This window comes from Neofelis nebulosa, chromosome 7 (genome assembly GCF_028018385.1).
Source record: "Neofelis nebulosa isolate mNeoNeb1 chromosome 7, mNeoNeb1.pri, whole genome shotgun sequence".
NCBI classification, from domain to species: domain Eukaryota; kingdom Metazoa; phylum Chordata; class Mammalia; order Carnivora; family Felidae; genus Neofelis; species Neofelis nebulosa.
The window spans coordinates 121,610,538-121,626,491 of record NC_080788.1 but is presented as its reverse complement, the minus strand read 5'-3'; the positions used below and the strand labels follow the sequence as shown (position 1 = coordinate 121,626,491).

The 15,954-nt window shown below is 40.7% G+C and overlaps 1 protein-coding gene across 23 annotated transcripts in view; it reads right to left on the bottom strand.

Moving 5' to 3' along the window:
• TTLL5 (tubulin tyrosine ligase like 5) overlaps positions 1-15,871 on the bottom strand; it is a 289,301-nt gene extending 273,430 nt beyond the window's left edge. For 21 of the 23 annotated variants that reach the window (XR_009264632.1, XR_009264633.1, XM_058739730.1 and 18 more), the window contains exons 1-3: positions 15,758-15,871; positions 14,241-14,411; positions 8,418-8,524 (exon numbers count right to left, since the gene is read on the bottom strand). Coding sequence is in view for 20 of the 23 variants with exons in the window: in XM_058739730.1 (XP_058595713.1) it covers positions 8,418-8,524; positions 14,241-14,314 (181 nt within the window). In the remaining 3 variants the exon portion in view is untranslated. Of the gene's footprint in view, positions 1-8,417; positions 8,525-14,240; positions 14,412-15,562; positions 15,677-15,757 lie in introns of those variants that run through there. The other 2 variants (XM_058739724.1, XM_058739740.1) reach the window with 2 other exon arrangements.
• Positions 15,872-15,954: the final 83 nt, after the last annotated feature.

Genomic DNA, 15,954 nt, shown 5'->3' with positions numbered 1-15,954 from the left:
CTGGGCTGATGGCTCGGAGCCTGGAGCCTGTTTCCGATTCTGTGTCTCCCTCTCTCTCTGCCCCTCCCCCGTTCATGCTCTGTCTCTCTCTGTCCCAAAAATAAATAAAAAACGTTGAAAAAAAAAAATTAAAAAAAAAAAAAAAAAAGAAAATCCAGCTAATAAATGTAAAAGGAAAGAAACAGAATATTAGTATTTCACAAAAACTGTAAGAGGAAGAGGTTCAGACTAAAATCAATGGAAACCAATGGGTGAGAGACAGGATATTCATGCATCTCAAAATATCATTCCAGAGAATGCTTGTAACAAAGCAAACAAAACAACAAAACAAAACTTCTAATGAAGTAATCTGGTGAACACTATTCTCAACCAAATGATGAGGGGCACCCTGGGTGGCTCAGTAGGTTAAGTGTCCGACTTCGGCTCAGGGCAGGATCTCGCAGTTCGTGAGTTCCAGCCCCACACTGGGTCCTGTGCTGACAGCTCAGAGCCTAGAGCCTGCTTCAGATTCTGTGTTTCCCTCTCTCTGTCCCTCCCCCACTCACGCCCTCTCTCTCTCTCCCTCTCAAAGATAAATAAATATTTTTTAAAAAATGATGAAACTTGCCACCACCAACAAGGCAATACAATTATATCACATGCTTCCTAACGTAATACACTGAGGAAGATACACTATGTGATAGTCCTACAAAACTTTAAACCTGAATCTAAACATGGAGAAACAATCAGACAATCCCAAACGTAAGGACATCTGCAAAGCAACTAGTCTGGAATCTCTAAAACTGTCAATGCCATGAAAGACAAAAAAAAAAAAAAAGCCCGGGAGGTTAAAGGAGAAATATGAAAAGTAAATACAATCTTTGACTTCATCCTAGACTTTAGAAAAAAAAAGTAGTATAGGGGCGCCTGGGTGGCGCAGTCGGTTAAGCGTCCGACTTCAGCCAGGTCACGATCTCGCGGTCCGTGAGTTTGACCCCCGCGTCAGGCTCTGGGCTGATGGCTCGGAGCCTGGAGCCTGTTTCCGATTCTGTGTCTCCCTCTCTCTGCACCTCCCCCGTTCATGCTCTGTCTCTCTCTGTCCCAAAAATAAATAAAAAAAAAACGTTGAAAAAAAAAAAAAAAATTTAAAAAAAAAAAAAAAAAAGTAGTATAAAGGTCTAAATTGGGGTGCCTGGGTGGCTCAGTTGGTTAAGCGTCTGACTTCGGCTCAGGTCGTGATCTCACGGTCCGTGAGTTCGAGTCCCGCGTCGGGCTCTGTGCTGACAGCTTAGAGCCTGGAGCCTGTTTCAGATTCTGTTGTCTCCCTCTCTCTCTGACCCTCTCCCGTTCATACTCTGTCTCTCTCTGTCTCAAAAATAAATAAACATTAAAAAAAAAATTAAAAATAAATAAATAAATAAATAAATAAAGGTCTAAATTGGAACAACTAGGGAAATGTGCATTAGCACTGTATATTAGATAAAAGTACTTTACCAGTGACAGATTTCCTGAATGTCACCTCAGTACTGTGGTTATACCGAGGACGCCCTGCCCTTAGGGATACATTGCTAAACAAGATATTATGGCATAAAGTACTTGAACTAATTCTCAAATGGTACAGAGAGACAAAATGTTAATAGTTGGTGAGCACGGGGAAACACTATACATGCATTCAATGTACTGTTCTTACAGCTGGTTGAGAGGTTTCTAATTTTTCTAGGTTGAATGTTTAGAAAGTGAAAGAAAATCTGGTCTCTTCGTTATAACTGTGATCCCCAACATCTCCATTTCTGCACATGCAAAAGCCAAAGGATCATCAATGCCAGAGACCGGAAGCGCACCTGATGCCACACCGGTTCGGCACTGCGGGCCTCAGGGTGCCAGGCCATGGGGAGGGCAGTCAGGAAGGTGTGCGGAAAAACGGAGAATGACCACCTGGGGACTGGGGAAGGAGGAGGAGCAATAAGAGAAAGAGTCTGTCTCTGCAGTGTAACTGCCAAGGGTTCAAATCCTGGCTTTACCACTTCCTGCCTGCAATCATGAACAAATGATTTCTCCATGGTCAATTTCCCCACTTGTAAAATGGGGTCGGTAATAAAGGTACTTACCTCCCGGGGTAGTTCAGTTAACACACATAAAGCTTTTATAACACACGTTGCTACACAGCAGCATAAATTTTTACCAAGTAAAAATTTTTATAGAGTAAAAAAGTAAATATGTAGCAAAGTAGCTATTAACACATAGTATTACATAATAAATCATGCATTTTATGCAGCAAATTTAAAAATAAAAATGCGGGGCGCCTGGGTGGCTCATTCGGTTGAGCATCCAGCTTCGGCTCAAGTCATGATCTCACAGCTCGTGAGTTCGAGCCCCGCGTCGGGCTCTGTGCTGACAGCTCGGAGCCTGGAGCCTGCTTCAGATTCTGTGTCTCCCTCTCTCTCTCTGCCCCAACCCACTCGCATTCTCTCTCAAAAATAAACATCAAAAAAAAAAATCTTTTTTTAATCAAAATGCTATTTATACTCTTTCTCCCACTTTTCCTAACACGGAAGAAAAATGCCATTATCACTACACTCAGTGACCGCTCACAGTATGTAAGTAGTAAGCAGTGACCAACTTCCTCTAATCTATACCAGCTAACTATAAGCCAACTCCAATACTTTGCACATGCTCCGAAAGGGGAGTGCAAGAAAGATAGGGTGCAAGTGTGACTGCCGGGGATTTTAACTCACATTCATGTTCTGTGTCCAATGATGCTGATTACCAGTGTATTTTAGACCAGAGGTTATATTTTGGTGACCCAAGGGCCAAACCCATCCAGCCTGCAGACATGGTTCGTTCATTCTTTGTGGTGTTTTAAACATAAAACTGAATTAGTCACTAACCTTTTAAAACTGAAAGAATTCATATAAAAATATAGATTCCTGGGCTTCGTTTGAAAAACCTGGCAACCCAGGGCTCTGCTCCCATGGCAAAAGTCAAACGGAGGCTTGCAACTATAAACTGAGCCAACCCCCAACTGTCCAAGAAACAACTCCCTTATCCATATTTCCTTTCACATAAAAAGAAGCAGGGCGTGATATGATCCTACTAGCGAACTGCCTAACATCTGATATCTGAGCCTCTAAGCATGCACCATAAGACGGTGGAATTTTCCTCTTCTCCAACCACTCACGTGTGTATCGGGGGCAACCCAAAGTGCCAGGCCTCCTGGCAAATTCCAGGACTGACGGACAGCAGCGCAGCAAACTAAAACAAGGAACCAATAATCTAACTGTCAGTACAGAAGGACCCAGGGAGTGAGGACATGCCCTAAGAAGTTTGGTCAAAAATAGCCTGGGAAACTAGAAGGAAGATAAAACTGACTTTCTTTACTTTTAGAATTGAAGAGTAATCCTTTCAATGGCAACACAGTGTAGCTTTGCCTTACTGTCACAAAATGAGGTCTACACTTGTACTGTTGAACATGATACAGCCGCTAGCCACGTATGACTACTGGGCACGTGAAATATAACTAGTGTGACCTTTTGAAACTGAATTTTCAACGTTATTTAACTTTATTAATTTAAATTTGAAAACCGATATCTGATTCAATTACTGGAAAACGTGTTTGGAACTTGAACATATGAATTTACTTTTTCAACTATAATGTGTGTAAAATCTAACCACAGACTAAATATTTGTGATGAAATATATTTTGCACCACACTGAGATGCACTCTAAGTGTAAAATACATACTACGTGTCAAATATCTTTTTTTTTTTTTAAACGTTTATTTATTTTTGAGACAGAGAGAGACAGAGCATGAACGGGGGAGGGGCAGAGAGAGAGGGAGACACAGAACCGGAAGCAGGCTCCAGGCTCTGAGCCATCAGCCCAGAGCCCAACGCGGGGCTCGAACTCGTGGACCGCGAGATCGTGACCTGAGCCAAAGTCAGACGCTTAACCGACTGAGCCACCCAGGCGCCCCTCTTTTTTTTTTTTTAATGTTTATTTATTTTTGAGAGAAAGAGACAAAGGACAAGCTGGGGAGGGGCAAAAAGCGAGGGAGACACAGAATCCAAACCAGGCTCCAAGCTCCAAACTGTCAGCACAGAGCCCGACATGGGGCTCAAACTCACAGACTGCGAGATCATGACCTGAGCCAAAGTCGGATGCTTAACTGACTGAGTCACCCAGGTGTCCCATACATGTCAAATATCTTAATGATTTTTCTATATTGAGTAAATGTGGAAATGACAATTTGTATTAAATAAAATATATATATTTTAAAGTTTATTTTGAGAGAGAGCACACTTGCACATGAGCAGAGGAGGGGCAGAGAGGGAGGGAGAGAGAATCCTAAGCAGGTTCCATGCTGTCAGTGCAGAGCCCAACGTGGGGCTTGATCTCACAAACCATGAGATCATGACCTGAGCAAAAATTAAGAGTCGGACACTTAGCCAACTGAGCCACCCAGATGCCCCAAAATAAAATATATTATTAAAACTAATTTCACCTATTTCTATTTTTTTTTAATAAGGCCACTGGAAAACTTACATATCTAGCTTGCATCATATTTCTATTGGACAGTGCTAGTCTACACAAATGCAAACTGACATTTTGCAAACTGAGGAACCTGACAAATTCAGGGACAAATTATAAAACGATGCTGGGGCGCCTGGGCGGCTCAGTCAATTAAGCGTCTGACTTCGGCTCAGGTCACGATCTTGCGATTTGTGAGTTCGAGCCTCGTGTTGGGCTCTATGCTGACAGCTTGGAGCCTGATGCCTGCTTGGGATTCTGTGTCTTCCTATCTCTCTGCTCCTCCCCCCATCATGCTCTGTCTCTCTCAAAAATAAAATAAAATAAATTAATTAGTTAAATTTTAAAAAAAATGATGCTTCCTTCTAGGAATGGATTACCTTAAACTGCAAATATCTCTATTGTCTCTAAAATGCAATCCATTTACATGTTCAAAGTATATACAATTTTGAAAAAAAATGGATATAGTAAGGAAAAAATATATTTCTGGAATATAGCAATATTGTACAAAAAGTATTAACAATAAATACAATGAAACATTTAACAGATAACAGAAAAAAATAAGACTGGCATCTAACACTCTAAGATCAACAGAAGATAACTAATCCCCCAGAAACTTCTCAAGGGGATTTAAACACAGGATTATGATCTGAGCAGATCTATGTCAGCTATTTAAGAAAGAAAAAAAAAAAAAAAAAAAAAAAAGACCCAGAGAATTTAACAATTCAGAAATCTGAGGCAGCAACCAGAAAACTCATTCAAATTGTTCTTTTCATAAAGGACTGTGCAAAAAATCATGATACCTCAAAGAATTGGGAAGATACAGAAAATTCGAAAACAAAGTTTGAGAAAAAAGTTCAGTGGCCTTTTCTTTAATCACAAGTATGTGGAAAGGGAGAAAAAAGACATATACGTTCTAAAAACGCAGGGACTGGTTGAATAATGGAATGACAACACTGATGGATACTAATTCCCAGTAAACCCTGGATACTCTAAAAAAGGAAGGGTCTGCCTATTGCCATGGCATACAGAGATGCACGTATGTGACAAGCAGACCAAAAGAAGTATGTTTGGGGGAGATTATTTACTTCTGTTGTTTGTACCCGCCTTTGATGTTTTAACTCCAATCATGATGACAGGGAGTTTCTTTGCAAATGTTAGCAAATCTTTAGTTCTTCCAAATTCAGAGAACATGAATGAACTATATCCCTTTAAGTGGTAACCTAGCAACTTGCGGAAGGGATTAGAACAAGACCCTTGGGGAGGGAGGAGGATTCAAATCCCAGAAGCAGGTGTTCACTGTCCTCTGAACTCCTAGCTTATTATGGTGCAAGGACAGACCTTAAAGTCATTTCAAACTAGAACAGATCCTGTTCAACAAGTGAAATTAAGTAGCACAAGTTTTGAGTGCCTACTATGTGCCAAATATTAAATGATCTCATCAATTCTTACAATGCCTGCAAGGTAGCTATGATCTCCACTTCACTAATAATAAAACAGGTCAAGAGAGTTTAAGTGATTTGCCCCAGACTCACAGCTAGTAAATACCAAAGCTGGGATTTGAACCGGTAACTACAAACCCATGTACAGACTCTTTCCACTATATCACACAACAGTTCTGATCCACGGTACTATAAACTCTGAAGATAAGCTACAGGCTAACCCAGGAGTCAGAGCACTACTGAAAATCAAAGAGTGGAGAATAGAAAAACAATAAAGAAAGTAAGCAAAATTAAAAGTTGGCTCTTTAAAATGATCAAAATTGACAAACCTCTAGCTAGCTTGAAAAAAAGAGATTCAAATTACTAAAAGCAGAAATGAAATGGGGACATTACTATTGACCTTACAGAAATAAAAAAGATTACAGAATAATATGAAATAAATAAATAAATAAATAAATACTATGAATATTCGTATGCCAACAAATAAGATAAACTAAATGGACAAAAACTAAAAACACATGAACTACCAAAACTGACTCAATACAAAATACAAAATATGAATACATACATAACAAGTAGAGGTTGAATCAGGAATAACCCTCCCAATAAAGAAAAGCCCAGACTAGATGGATTCTCTCTCTCCCTCTTTCTCTCTCTCAAAATAAATACATAAAAATGGGGCACCTGGGTAGCTCAGTCAGTTAAGCCTCTGACTCTTGCTTTCGGCTCGGGTCATGATCTCGCAGTTAGCAGGTTCGAGTCCCGTGTCAGGCTTCGCGCTGACAGTGCAGAGCCTGCTTGGGATTCTCTCTCCCCCTCTCTCTCTTCCCCTCCCTCACCTGCTCTCTGTCTGTCTCTCTCTCAAAATAAATGAATAAACTTGAAAGAAAGAAAGAAAGAAAGGAAGGAAGGAAGGAAGGAAGGAAGGAAGGAAGGAAGGAAGGAAGAAAAGTCATCCAGGTTGGAAAGACGAAGTGAAATTAGCGTGGTATGTTACATTGATTGACTTTTGTATGTTGAACCATCCTTGTATTCCTGAGAGAAATCCCACTTGGTCACGGTATAGTCCTTTTAATATGCTGCTTGATTTGCTTTGCTGGTATTCTGTTGAGGATATTTGCATGTGTATTCATAAGGGATTTTGACTGTAGTTTTGTTTTCTTGTGATGTCTTACTCTGGATTTGGTATCAGAGTAATGCTGGCCTCATATAATGAGCTCCTTCCTCTTCCTTGGAAGAGTTTGAGAAGGATTGGTGGTGTTGATTCTTTAAATGTTTGATAGAATTCACTAGCGAATCCATCTAGCAGAAGAATTTGGGAATTGTGTATCTGATAAGGGTCTAGTATCTAGAATGTTTAAGAACTCATAACTCAACAACAAAAAGTCGAGCAACCCAAATCAAAAATAGGCAAAGGCTTTGAATAGACGTTTCTCTAAAGAAGATATACAAATGGCCAAGAAGCACATGAAAAGATGCTCAGTGTCATTAGTCATTAGGGATATGAAAATCAAAACCGCAGTAAGATACCACTTCACCCCCACTAATACAGCTATCATCTAAAAAACAGAAAACAACAATTGTCAGCGAGGATGTGGAGAAAATGGAACCCTCCTACATCACTGATGCAGAACTGTGTAGACACTATGGAATCTCCTTTGGCAGTTCTTTAAGAAGTGAAACATAGAATTACCCTAAGATCTAGCAATTCCATTCCTAGCTATAGACCCAGAAGAATTGAAAACAGGTGTCCAAACAAAACTCATACATGAATCTTCAGAGCAGCACTGTTCACAAGAGCCAAAAGGTGGAAACAACCACCAACTGATCCATCAACTGATGAATGGATAAACAAAATATGGCATCTCATGAAAAGGAATGAGGTACGGATACATGCTTCAACATGGATGAACCTTAAAAAGCTAAGTGAAAAAAGCCAGACGCAGAAGACTACATCCTGTCTGAGCGGATTTGTACGAAATGTCCGGAACAGGCAAATCGCTAGAGACAGAAAGCAGATGAGCAGTTACTAGTTGCTGGGGTAAGGGGTAATAGGGAGTGACTGCTTAATGGATACAGGGTTTACTTCAGGATGATGAAAAATGTTCTGGAACTAGATCGTGGTGAGGGTTGTACAATAGTGTGAGTGTACTAAACGCCACTGAATTGTACACTCTGAAATGGTTAGAAGGGTACATTTTGTTTTGTATATTTTACCACAAAGAATAACAATAATGCACATACGCATAATTCTGAAGACAAAGTTCAAAGAAGAAAAGCAACTTAAAATGCAGAAAATTTAAGAAGTTACAAATAATCCTTTCGAGCATAACCAAAAAAAAAAAAAACTGCTACATTTTTCTTGTGACCAAGGCCCTTTTCCTACTTACATGTGATATCGACTTCTGCAAGACAAGGGTACAGGGGCCATGCCCAGCCCTGCCCTCTGTGGGGGGACGTCATACCTACCGCCAATTACTCGAATATTGTTGTCCTTTGTCAGAATAGCCTCAGCATGGAATACCAAAACTGGAATTCTCCTGCAGCCTCCGGTCCACACGATCCACGGATGATCCCTACAGCCGTAACAAAAGGTTTTCATTAACTGACAGCTCCAAGTCTGAATTAACCACTGACGCAGATCGCTGTGGCTTGCTGCTTAGCAACTTTCCCTCTGCCTGGAACAAGAACCCCAAATGCCCTATGGGAAACCATTCATCTCCCATTTTTAGCCATGTGCTCTATTTACGATTAACTCCCTCCCTGCTCCAGGGACAGGCTTTGATTGGCCTCAGCCATTCAGGGCCTTCACCCCTCAGTTCTAGTTACTGGATCGGGGATGAGCACATAAACCCACTGGAGCCGGTGAGTGTCAGAAGATACGTTCTGAGACCCTCTAGAAGAAAGCTGCTTCCTTTCTCTTCTACAGCAGCTGCAGGAGAGATGGCTTCTTCCCCTTGACGGTGTAAGAGAATGAGGTCTCCAAGTACAACTGTCATTTTGTGTCCTTGAGAGAAGAGCCTGGAGCTGTCAGTAAAGGAGGAAGTCAGTGAAAACCTCATTTGAGGAATGAGAGACGCGAAATCCTGAGAAGCAAACGTGGAGCTGCAGAATCAAGTCTTTCCCGAATATGGGTTAATAAATTCCCTTTATGGGGGAGAGCGGGAAAAAAAATTTTTTAATAAAAAAATAAATTCCCTTTTTTAAGACAATTTATGTTTTAATCCCCAGCACACATAAAGAATCCTAACTAACATACAGCATTCACAATAATTTATATACCCTTTTATACTCTACAGTCCCTTTTTAAGCCAATTTGATGACGCATCCTAAGATTCTGAGCCAGGAACCCAAAATTAATACAAGCGCTCCAATTAAAATCACGTATTTTAAAGCAAGCCTATACAAAATGGAGTAATATTTCTCTCCAGAAAAGGATCTCTGACTTTACTCTCTTCCTCTATCCTCAGGAAATCTCTGTTTAATCAATCTCAGACAGATGTACATTTACTCAAAGATTAGGAAAATCTTCAACCTCCTTTGTGCAAGGAGTTAGGAGGGAAAGAAATGACCGAGTCCCTACTATGTGCCAGGAATAAGAGCTTTCATATGCTATCTCACTTAATTCTCTTACCCACACTAGGAACGGGGGGAAAAAAAGGGTGTCTCAGAGAGGGTAAGTGATTTGCTGAAGGCCACACAGCTGGTTAAGTAAGAGAAGACGTACCTGAACTCAAGTGTCTGCCTGGGCTCTTTCCCTGTTTCCATCTCCCTAATCACATTTCAGTGATGTTTCGTATATGGAACAACTTAAACCTAACAGTTTGGGAACCTAAACTAATCAATTCCTTAAACAGAATAAGATCCATTTAGCCAAAATTTGGGCCGCTCTCAAAAACTTACATGACCACACCTCTTTAAGAAAGGTCACACTACAAATCTCAGAGCCAAGTCAGACCCTCCCAACCCATGTTTAAAAAGATGCCCATTTTGAATGCACAGGCTGCCAGGCAGACTTGACACTTTGGATGAGCTGCCAAAGTGTTTTAGCAAAAAAGCAAAGAACACCGTACCTAGTTCATTTCCTGTTTTCTAGAAATGGAATGTGGATGCTTACTGCTCCTACTTTTTGACTTGGGTGCCAGTGCCCATTTGTAAGAAAAGGTATTTATCAGGGGCACTTTTTAGCAAGAAGCATTTTTTTGTGGTTTGCTTGCTTTTTAATCTTAAACACCTGTAAAAGGAGGGCACGGGGCCAGATGATTCCTAGGATCTCTTCCAACTGTAATTTTTCTACTATATTTCTAAGTCGGAGGAGAGAGAAAAACTAGGCAGCCTAAACAGCAAAGTCTTGGACAGAAACTCTGGAAATGATGCAAAGTTCCTTGTGAATCTAGCACTAGCTACAAACTGGCACCACTCTGCCCTCCCGCTTACAAACAATGGATCACTGCTCCAAGTTAAAACGCGTGACAAGAGTCAGGAACTCAAGAAACACATACAAGGCTAAGAACAGCCAATGCACTAACTATGCTATTTGTGGAAAACCAAATCCCTGATGGAGAAATCCTTCCACTCACAACCTATGAAAAGAGAAAAGAGGTGGCAGACACGTAATGAATTCAGCAGGTCAACTAAAACACACTTAAGGCAGACGCTATGTCGTCTTTAAAAGCATGCTCCTGCCAGGTGGTGCTAAAGGCAAAAGATTCAAAACGGTTAGGAAACTGAAAATCGGGACTTTAAATTTTCATTCACACCAGAAAAAGGTATACATTAAGAAAATACGCTCTTAGAGACATGAACGAACACAAGACTTGGATGATTACCGAAGCAGAAGGTTTGAAGGTTCACTTTACTGAAAGCTTAACAACGTCTTGGTTCTTAAAAAACAATTTCATGAGGCATATATATTATTTACTCCTGGGATCTAGCCTACACAATTCAAAGCTTCTATGCCTTATTCATACCAGCGCCCCTGCTGGAAATGCCTTCGTCATTTCTGTTCATTTAGCCCTACCCTTAAGGCCCAGTTCATCTCACCATCTCCATAAAGCCTTTCCCACCTCCTCCAGCCCACAGTGACGCCTTCTTTCTCGGAATTCCTATAGTACTCACTGTATAATCATCTGTCGATGATCTTTTTTTCCCCACGTGTATGTTGACGAACTGATATAAAGCTGGCTTTTATGATAGGAATTAAAATTATTTTTTTAGTGCCTTAAGAAACCTTGTATCTAATCCTTCCACATCTACAGTTAAATCTAGCAAAATACAGAAAAATAGCCCCTTTAAATTCACTATTTGAAATAATGCAAAACAAGGACTGCCTGGACAGTTTCTAGCCCTGAAGTCCAGGACTGCCAGGCATGAACTCTTTAACACAGCCTTGGGATCTGAGCACATCGACGAGATGGCCATGGAGATACATCTTTGGATTAAATCAACGCCCTTAGATGATTTATGGCCTTATAACTTCCAAAACTTTAAAAATGAAAGCGTATCACTCCAAGTGTGAACAAGACTGGCTTAAGATTCCTAAAGTATAAAATGTCTGATAGTTAGACATGAGCTGCTGGAACATTAACAGTCAAAAGTCAACAGGAGTTTGAAAGGAAGAAGAGCAAAAAATCCATGAAATTGGATTGGGATGGGGAATGACACCTGTATTTTCACTACCTTCTACTAGAAACTTAACCTTTCTCAACTATGAAGGTGAGCAACCTAGCCCAGTGGTACGAGCATCATCTGTGTCTTTGAGTCTGTCTGAAATTAGAGATTTTTTCTACCGTATCGCACAGGGGTTGCAGATACCTAAAAATATCATTTACATTTATCACTTAAAGTAGTTATTAACCTTGCCACGAGATCACCTGTGGTCAGTCTTCCTCATCCGACATGAAGCTGGACAACAATTTGGTAGGTCCCACAAAGCAATCAGTCAGCTGCCAAATGGTGACACATCACAGTGGTGGTCCAGACAACCAAGATGCTTCCCAATATTCCCCACTTATAAATGCTAACAAAGACTACCCGACAGAGTGATGAGCTCGTGCAAACTGAGCAAAAACGGTCTTCACACTGCGGTCTTTGGAAAATGGAATTTAACTTACCCACGTTTCAGATGAATAATCTTGTTATTTAATGCATTGGTGAAAAAGCACATATCACTACACTGTGTCACAAGTTTGGGTTTTTTAATCTTAATAACTGCCTTCAATGTAATTGGTACTATTTTTAATGATATATATTTTAAGCACCTAAAAATATTATTCTGATAAGGGATACATGGCATAGAAAAAAGTTAAGAACCCCTGATCCAAGGTGATCTAAAGCATAAAGTCTCCATTTATTCCTTCATTCAGTCACTCAGTCAACAAGTAAGTATTTACTGAGTACCTACTATAATATTAGGTTGAACCATCTGAAACTGTCAATATTTTACTGTTTTTGATCTGTCAAAACAGCAATTTCATAGAGTTCAATATAATACTCATCAGGCCCAACCCTTAAGCCCACTAATAAAAGAAACAGTCATGAAGTAAAAGAATGATCTTGAGGGGTGCCTGGGTGGCTCAGTCGGTTGAGCGTCCGACTTCGGCTCAGGTCATGATCTCACGGTTTGTGGGTTCGAGCCCCGTATCCAGCTCTGTGCTGAGAGCTCAGAGCCTGGAGCCTGTTTTGGATTCTGTGTCTCCCTCTCTGCCCCTCCCCCACTCGCACTCTGTCTCATTCTCTCAAAAATAAATAAATGTAAAAACAAAATTTTTTTATATGATCTTGAAATCAGAAAGACTGATGCTTGCAGCAAAAGTTAAATTTTGTGAAACAGGTAAGCAACAGCACACAGAAAGCAAAAAGTCACAAGAAGCTAAAGTGACTAGAGGGAATTGTCCATTTAATTATCCTGAATAAGACTGACCCAAATATAATGTTAAATCTCTATTTTTTCTATGACCTAACAGTGATGAGAAGCCTCTCTCCAAAGCTTTATGAATGCTTCAGTAATTTTTTGTAGTCATATTAAATAATGTAACCTTCTACTTTATAGTAAGAAATCGACTTTAAATTCAATATTAAAGCCAGTACGAATAATGCCTTAACATTTGTATGGCACTTCATCATTTATAAAGTAGTTTCCTACATATCATTCTATTCGGTTCTAATCATACCTCTACAAAATAGCCGGGGAGATATTATCCCCACTTTCCAGGTTACATAGCATACAAGTACCCAAGGAGACTCACGGAGAATCTTTAAAAACGAATCTTAACTTCGAGTCGCACTCTCTCTTTGTCCTCTGTGCCAAATAATAATGTTAAAGGAGGCAAAACAGCAAAGTGCCTCAAAATCCTGGAAAACTAGGTCTGAATCCCAATCCATCACTTACTCTCCCTGAATCCCTGAAAAAGTTCTTTGATATTTGCATGGCTGAGCTTCATCAAGTGGGAATAATAACATGTTCAGATTAAATGAGATACATCAGTTAAAGCCCTTACCGTCATCTATGCTAAATGATAAGCTGCACTTATCACCATCGTTCATTATTACTATTATGAGAATCCAGCAGTCAAAAACTTGACTCTTACCCAAAAGAACTCAGGAAAGCAGTGTGGTTCAATGGACACAGCACAGGTTACAGAATTCTAATGTACTGCCCCACAGTTACTCTGGTAAGTTACTTGACCTCTCTATATACTATCATTCTATGGTTGTAAAAGCTTTTGAGAAAATAATAGAACCTATCTCACAGAGTTTGGAGGCCTACTTTGCTTTAATGTCTACAAATACCAAAATCTCCTATGTTACAAGCTCCAATCAAGAGTATACAAAGAGCAACATCTAGAGCCAATGTTCACTCCTGAGCCCAGAAACAAAGCCTTATCTCATTTCAGATAGCTAAGGGTAACCAACTAATAAAATCTTGAATTAGATTATGGTTAGAATAAGAGACTCTTAAATACAAAGGACAAACTGAGGGTTGATGGGGGGGGGGAAAGAGGGGAAAATGGGTGATGGGCATTGAGGAGGGCACTTGTTGGGATGAGCACCGGGTGTTGTATGTAAGCGATGAACCATGAGAATCTACACCCAAAACCAAGAGCACACTGTCTCCTGTATGTTAGCCAATTTGACAATAAGTTATTAAAAAAAAAAAAAAATCATGGTCAGAAACTAAAACCAGAGTCAGGCTACACCGAAAGAAGGACTAGGTAAAAGAAGGTATAAGTAAAACAGAATTATTTTCCACCCTAAAGGCAAAAGGTCAAAAGCAAGCTTGCTCTTACTTACTCTTGGCTTACCACCTCCTCATCCTCTGAGGATGATGCTGTCTCCTCCAGGTCCCGGGCCATCACGACTGGCATTTCCTTTAGAGTCTGTCATGCAGTCAGCAGACGGGGGGGCCTCAGAGACCGTTACTTGCAGATTCACTGGATCAAACAATTTAGGTGGCACTGATTCCTGCAAGAAAGCCAAATGATTCGAAACACAACAGGGTTGTCTATTTGTTGGTTATTGCTATTAATCTTCCAAGTCTAAAAAAACGAATATTTACCTAAATGGTGCCCAACGTCTGGAAGCTTACCTTCTCTCACAGTGCCCCACTAATGCCACAAAAATCAAAATTTTTTTCCAAACATACTGTCTGTCCTCTGTGCATTTAGAGAGCTGCTATTAAAAAATAATAATAAAATAAAATAAAGAGCTCTTATTAAGTTTGAGCTTCTCATTTTTCTTTTACATACTAAATCTAATAAGACTTAGCTCTTAGAAAAGTCTGAAATAGGTAGTCGATTGCCTAAAACATAGACTCCTTGCTTAGAAAAACCTGCCTGGGTTAAAAATAAAAACTCAAGATTTACGATCCTTGAAATTATTTCTTTAGACTCTATGACAAGCACACAGGTAAAATGCCCTCATGTTTCCACTAAAACAAACTCAACCACTAAACTAAAAGATTAATATATTCTCCTGAATCAAGGTCATAAATAGCTGGGAGGAAAAAAAAAAAAAAACACTGTCCTTTCAAACACTCAAAAATTATTCTCCCTTACTAAAAATCACAAACTATGATCTGAATCTCGAAAAGGCATTAAAATTAGGATATTTCTAACTTAAAATATGTTTTCATAGTAAAAAGTACGTTTGTTGGGTGTTTAGGGCTGAAATGGAAATTACAGATATAGAAAATGAAAATGTTTAAATGACCATAACCCTATCACTCAGAGATAATCATCTGATGTCGATCTTTGCAACTCTTATTTTTCTATGCATTCATATACACATATAAGATCGTAAACAGGACAAAAAACCGTGGATCCCGATAATGATCCCTACAGATCTTCAGCGGAATGGGCACGATCTAATAACTTCAAAGGCGTTCTTCGGGGGATTCCCAACGGGATTTCTCGATCTTTCCCAAAATGTTGGGAAGTCCTTTAAATTAAAACGAAACAAACAAGACCTCCAAGCGAGGAACGGATGCCAAATCTGTCGCAGGCTGCCAGCAGAGTAGAGAGAGACACGGAGATCGGAAGAAGATTAAGGACAACTCGCTCAAGAAGCGTCCTCGCCCTAAAGGGATTAGCCCCTCAGCCCCACCCCCGGCTCACCCCAATCCCAGGTAGGTCCTCAGATGCTCCCCACGGAAAGGACAGGGGCGACTCCGCCGCAGCGATTCAGCCTAGCGCGCCCGGAAGCCAACAGCTGCTCCCAGACTTCAAGAGGGAAGTGCAGCAGCTGGCGCCCGCCCAGACCCGGGAGCTCACCTCCCTCCGGTAGGGAAGCGCGCCGGCGCAGGCGTTTACCTGTCTCATCTTCCCATGGCTCGGAGCCGGCGGGCGGGGACCGCGCTCTGCGCCTACCACCCTCTCCTCGTTCCCCAGCCGGGCTCACGGCCGCCGCCGACGGCTGCTTCCCCCGTTACTACAACAACCAACAAGCAACCGCCCGCTGGGAGCCACTGCGCAGGCGCCCGCCACCCCGCGCTGAAAACGCTCGACTT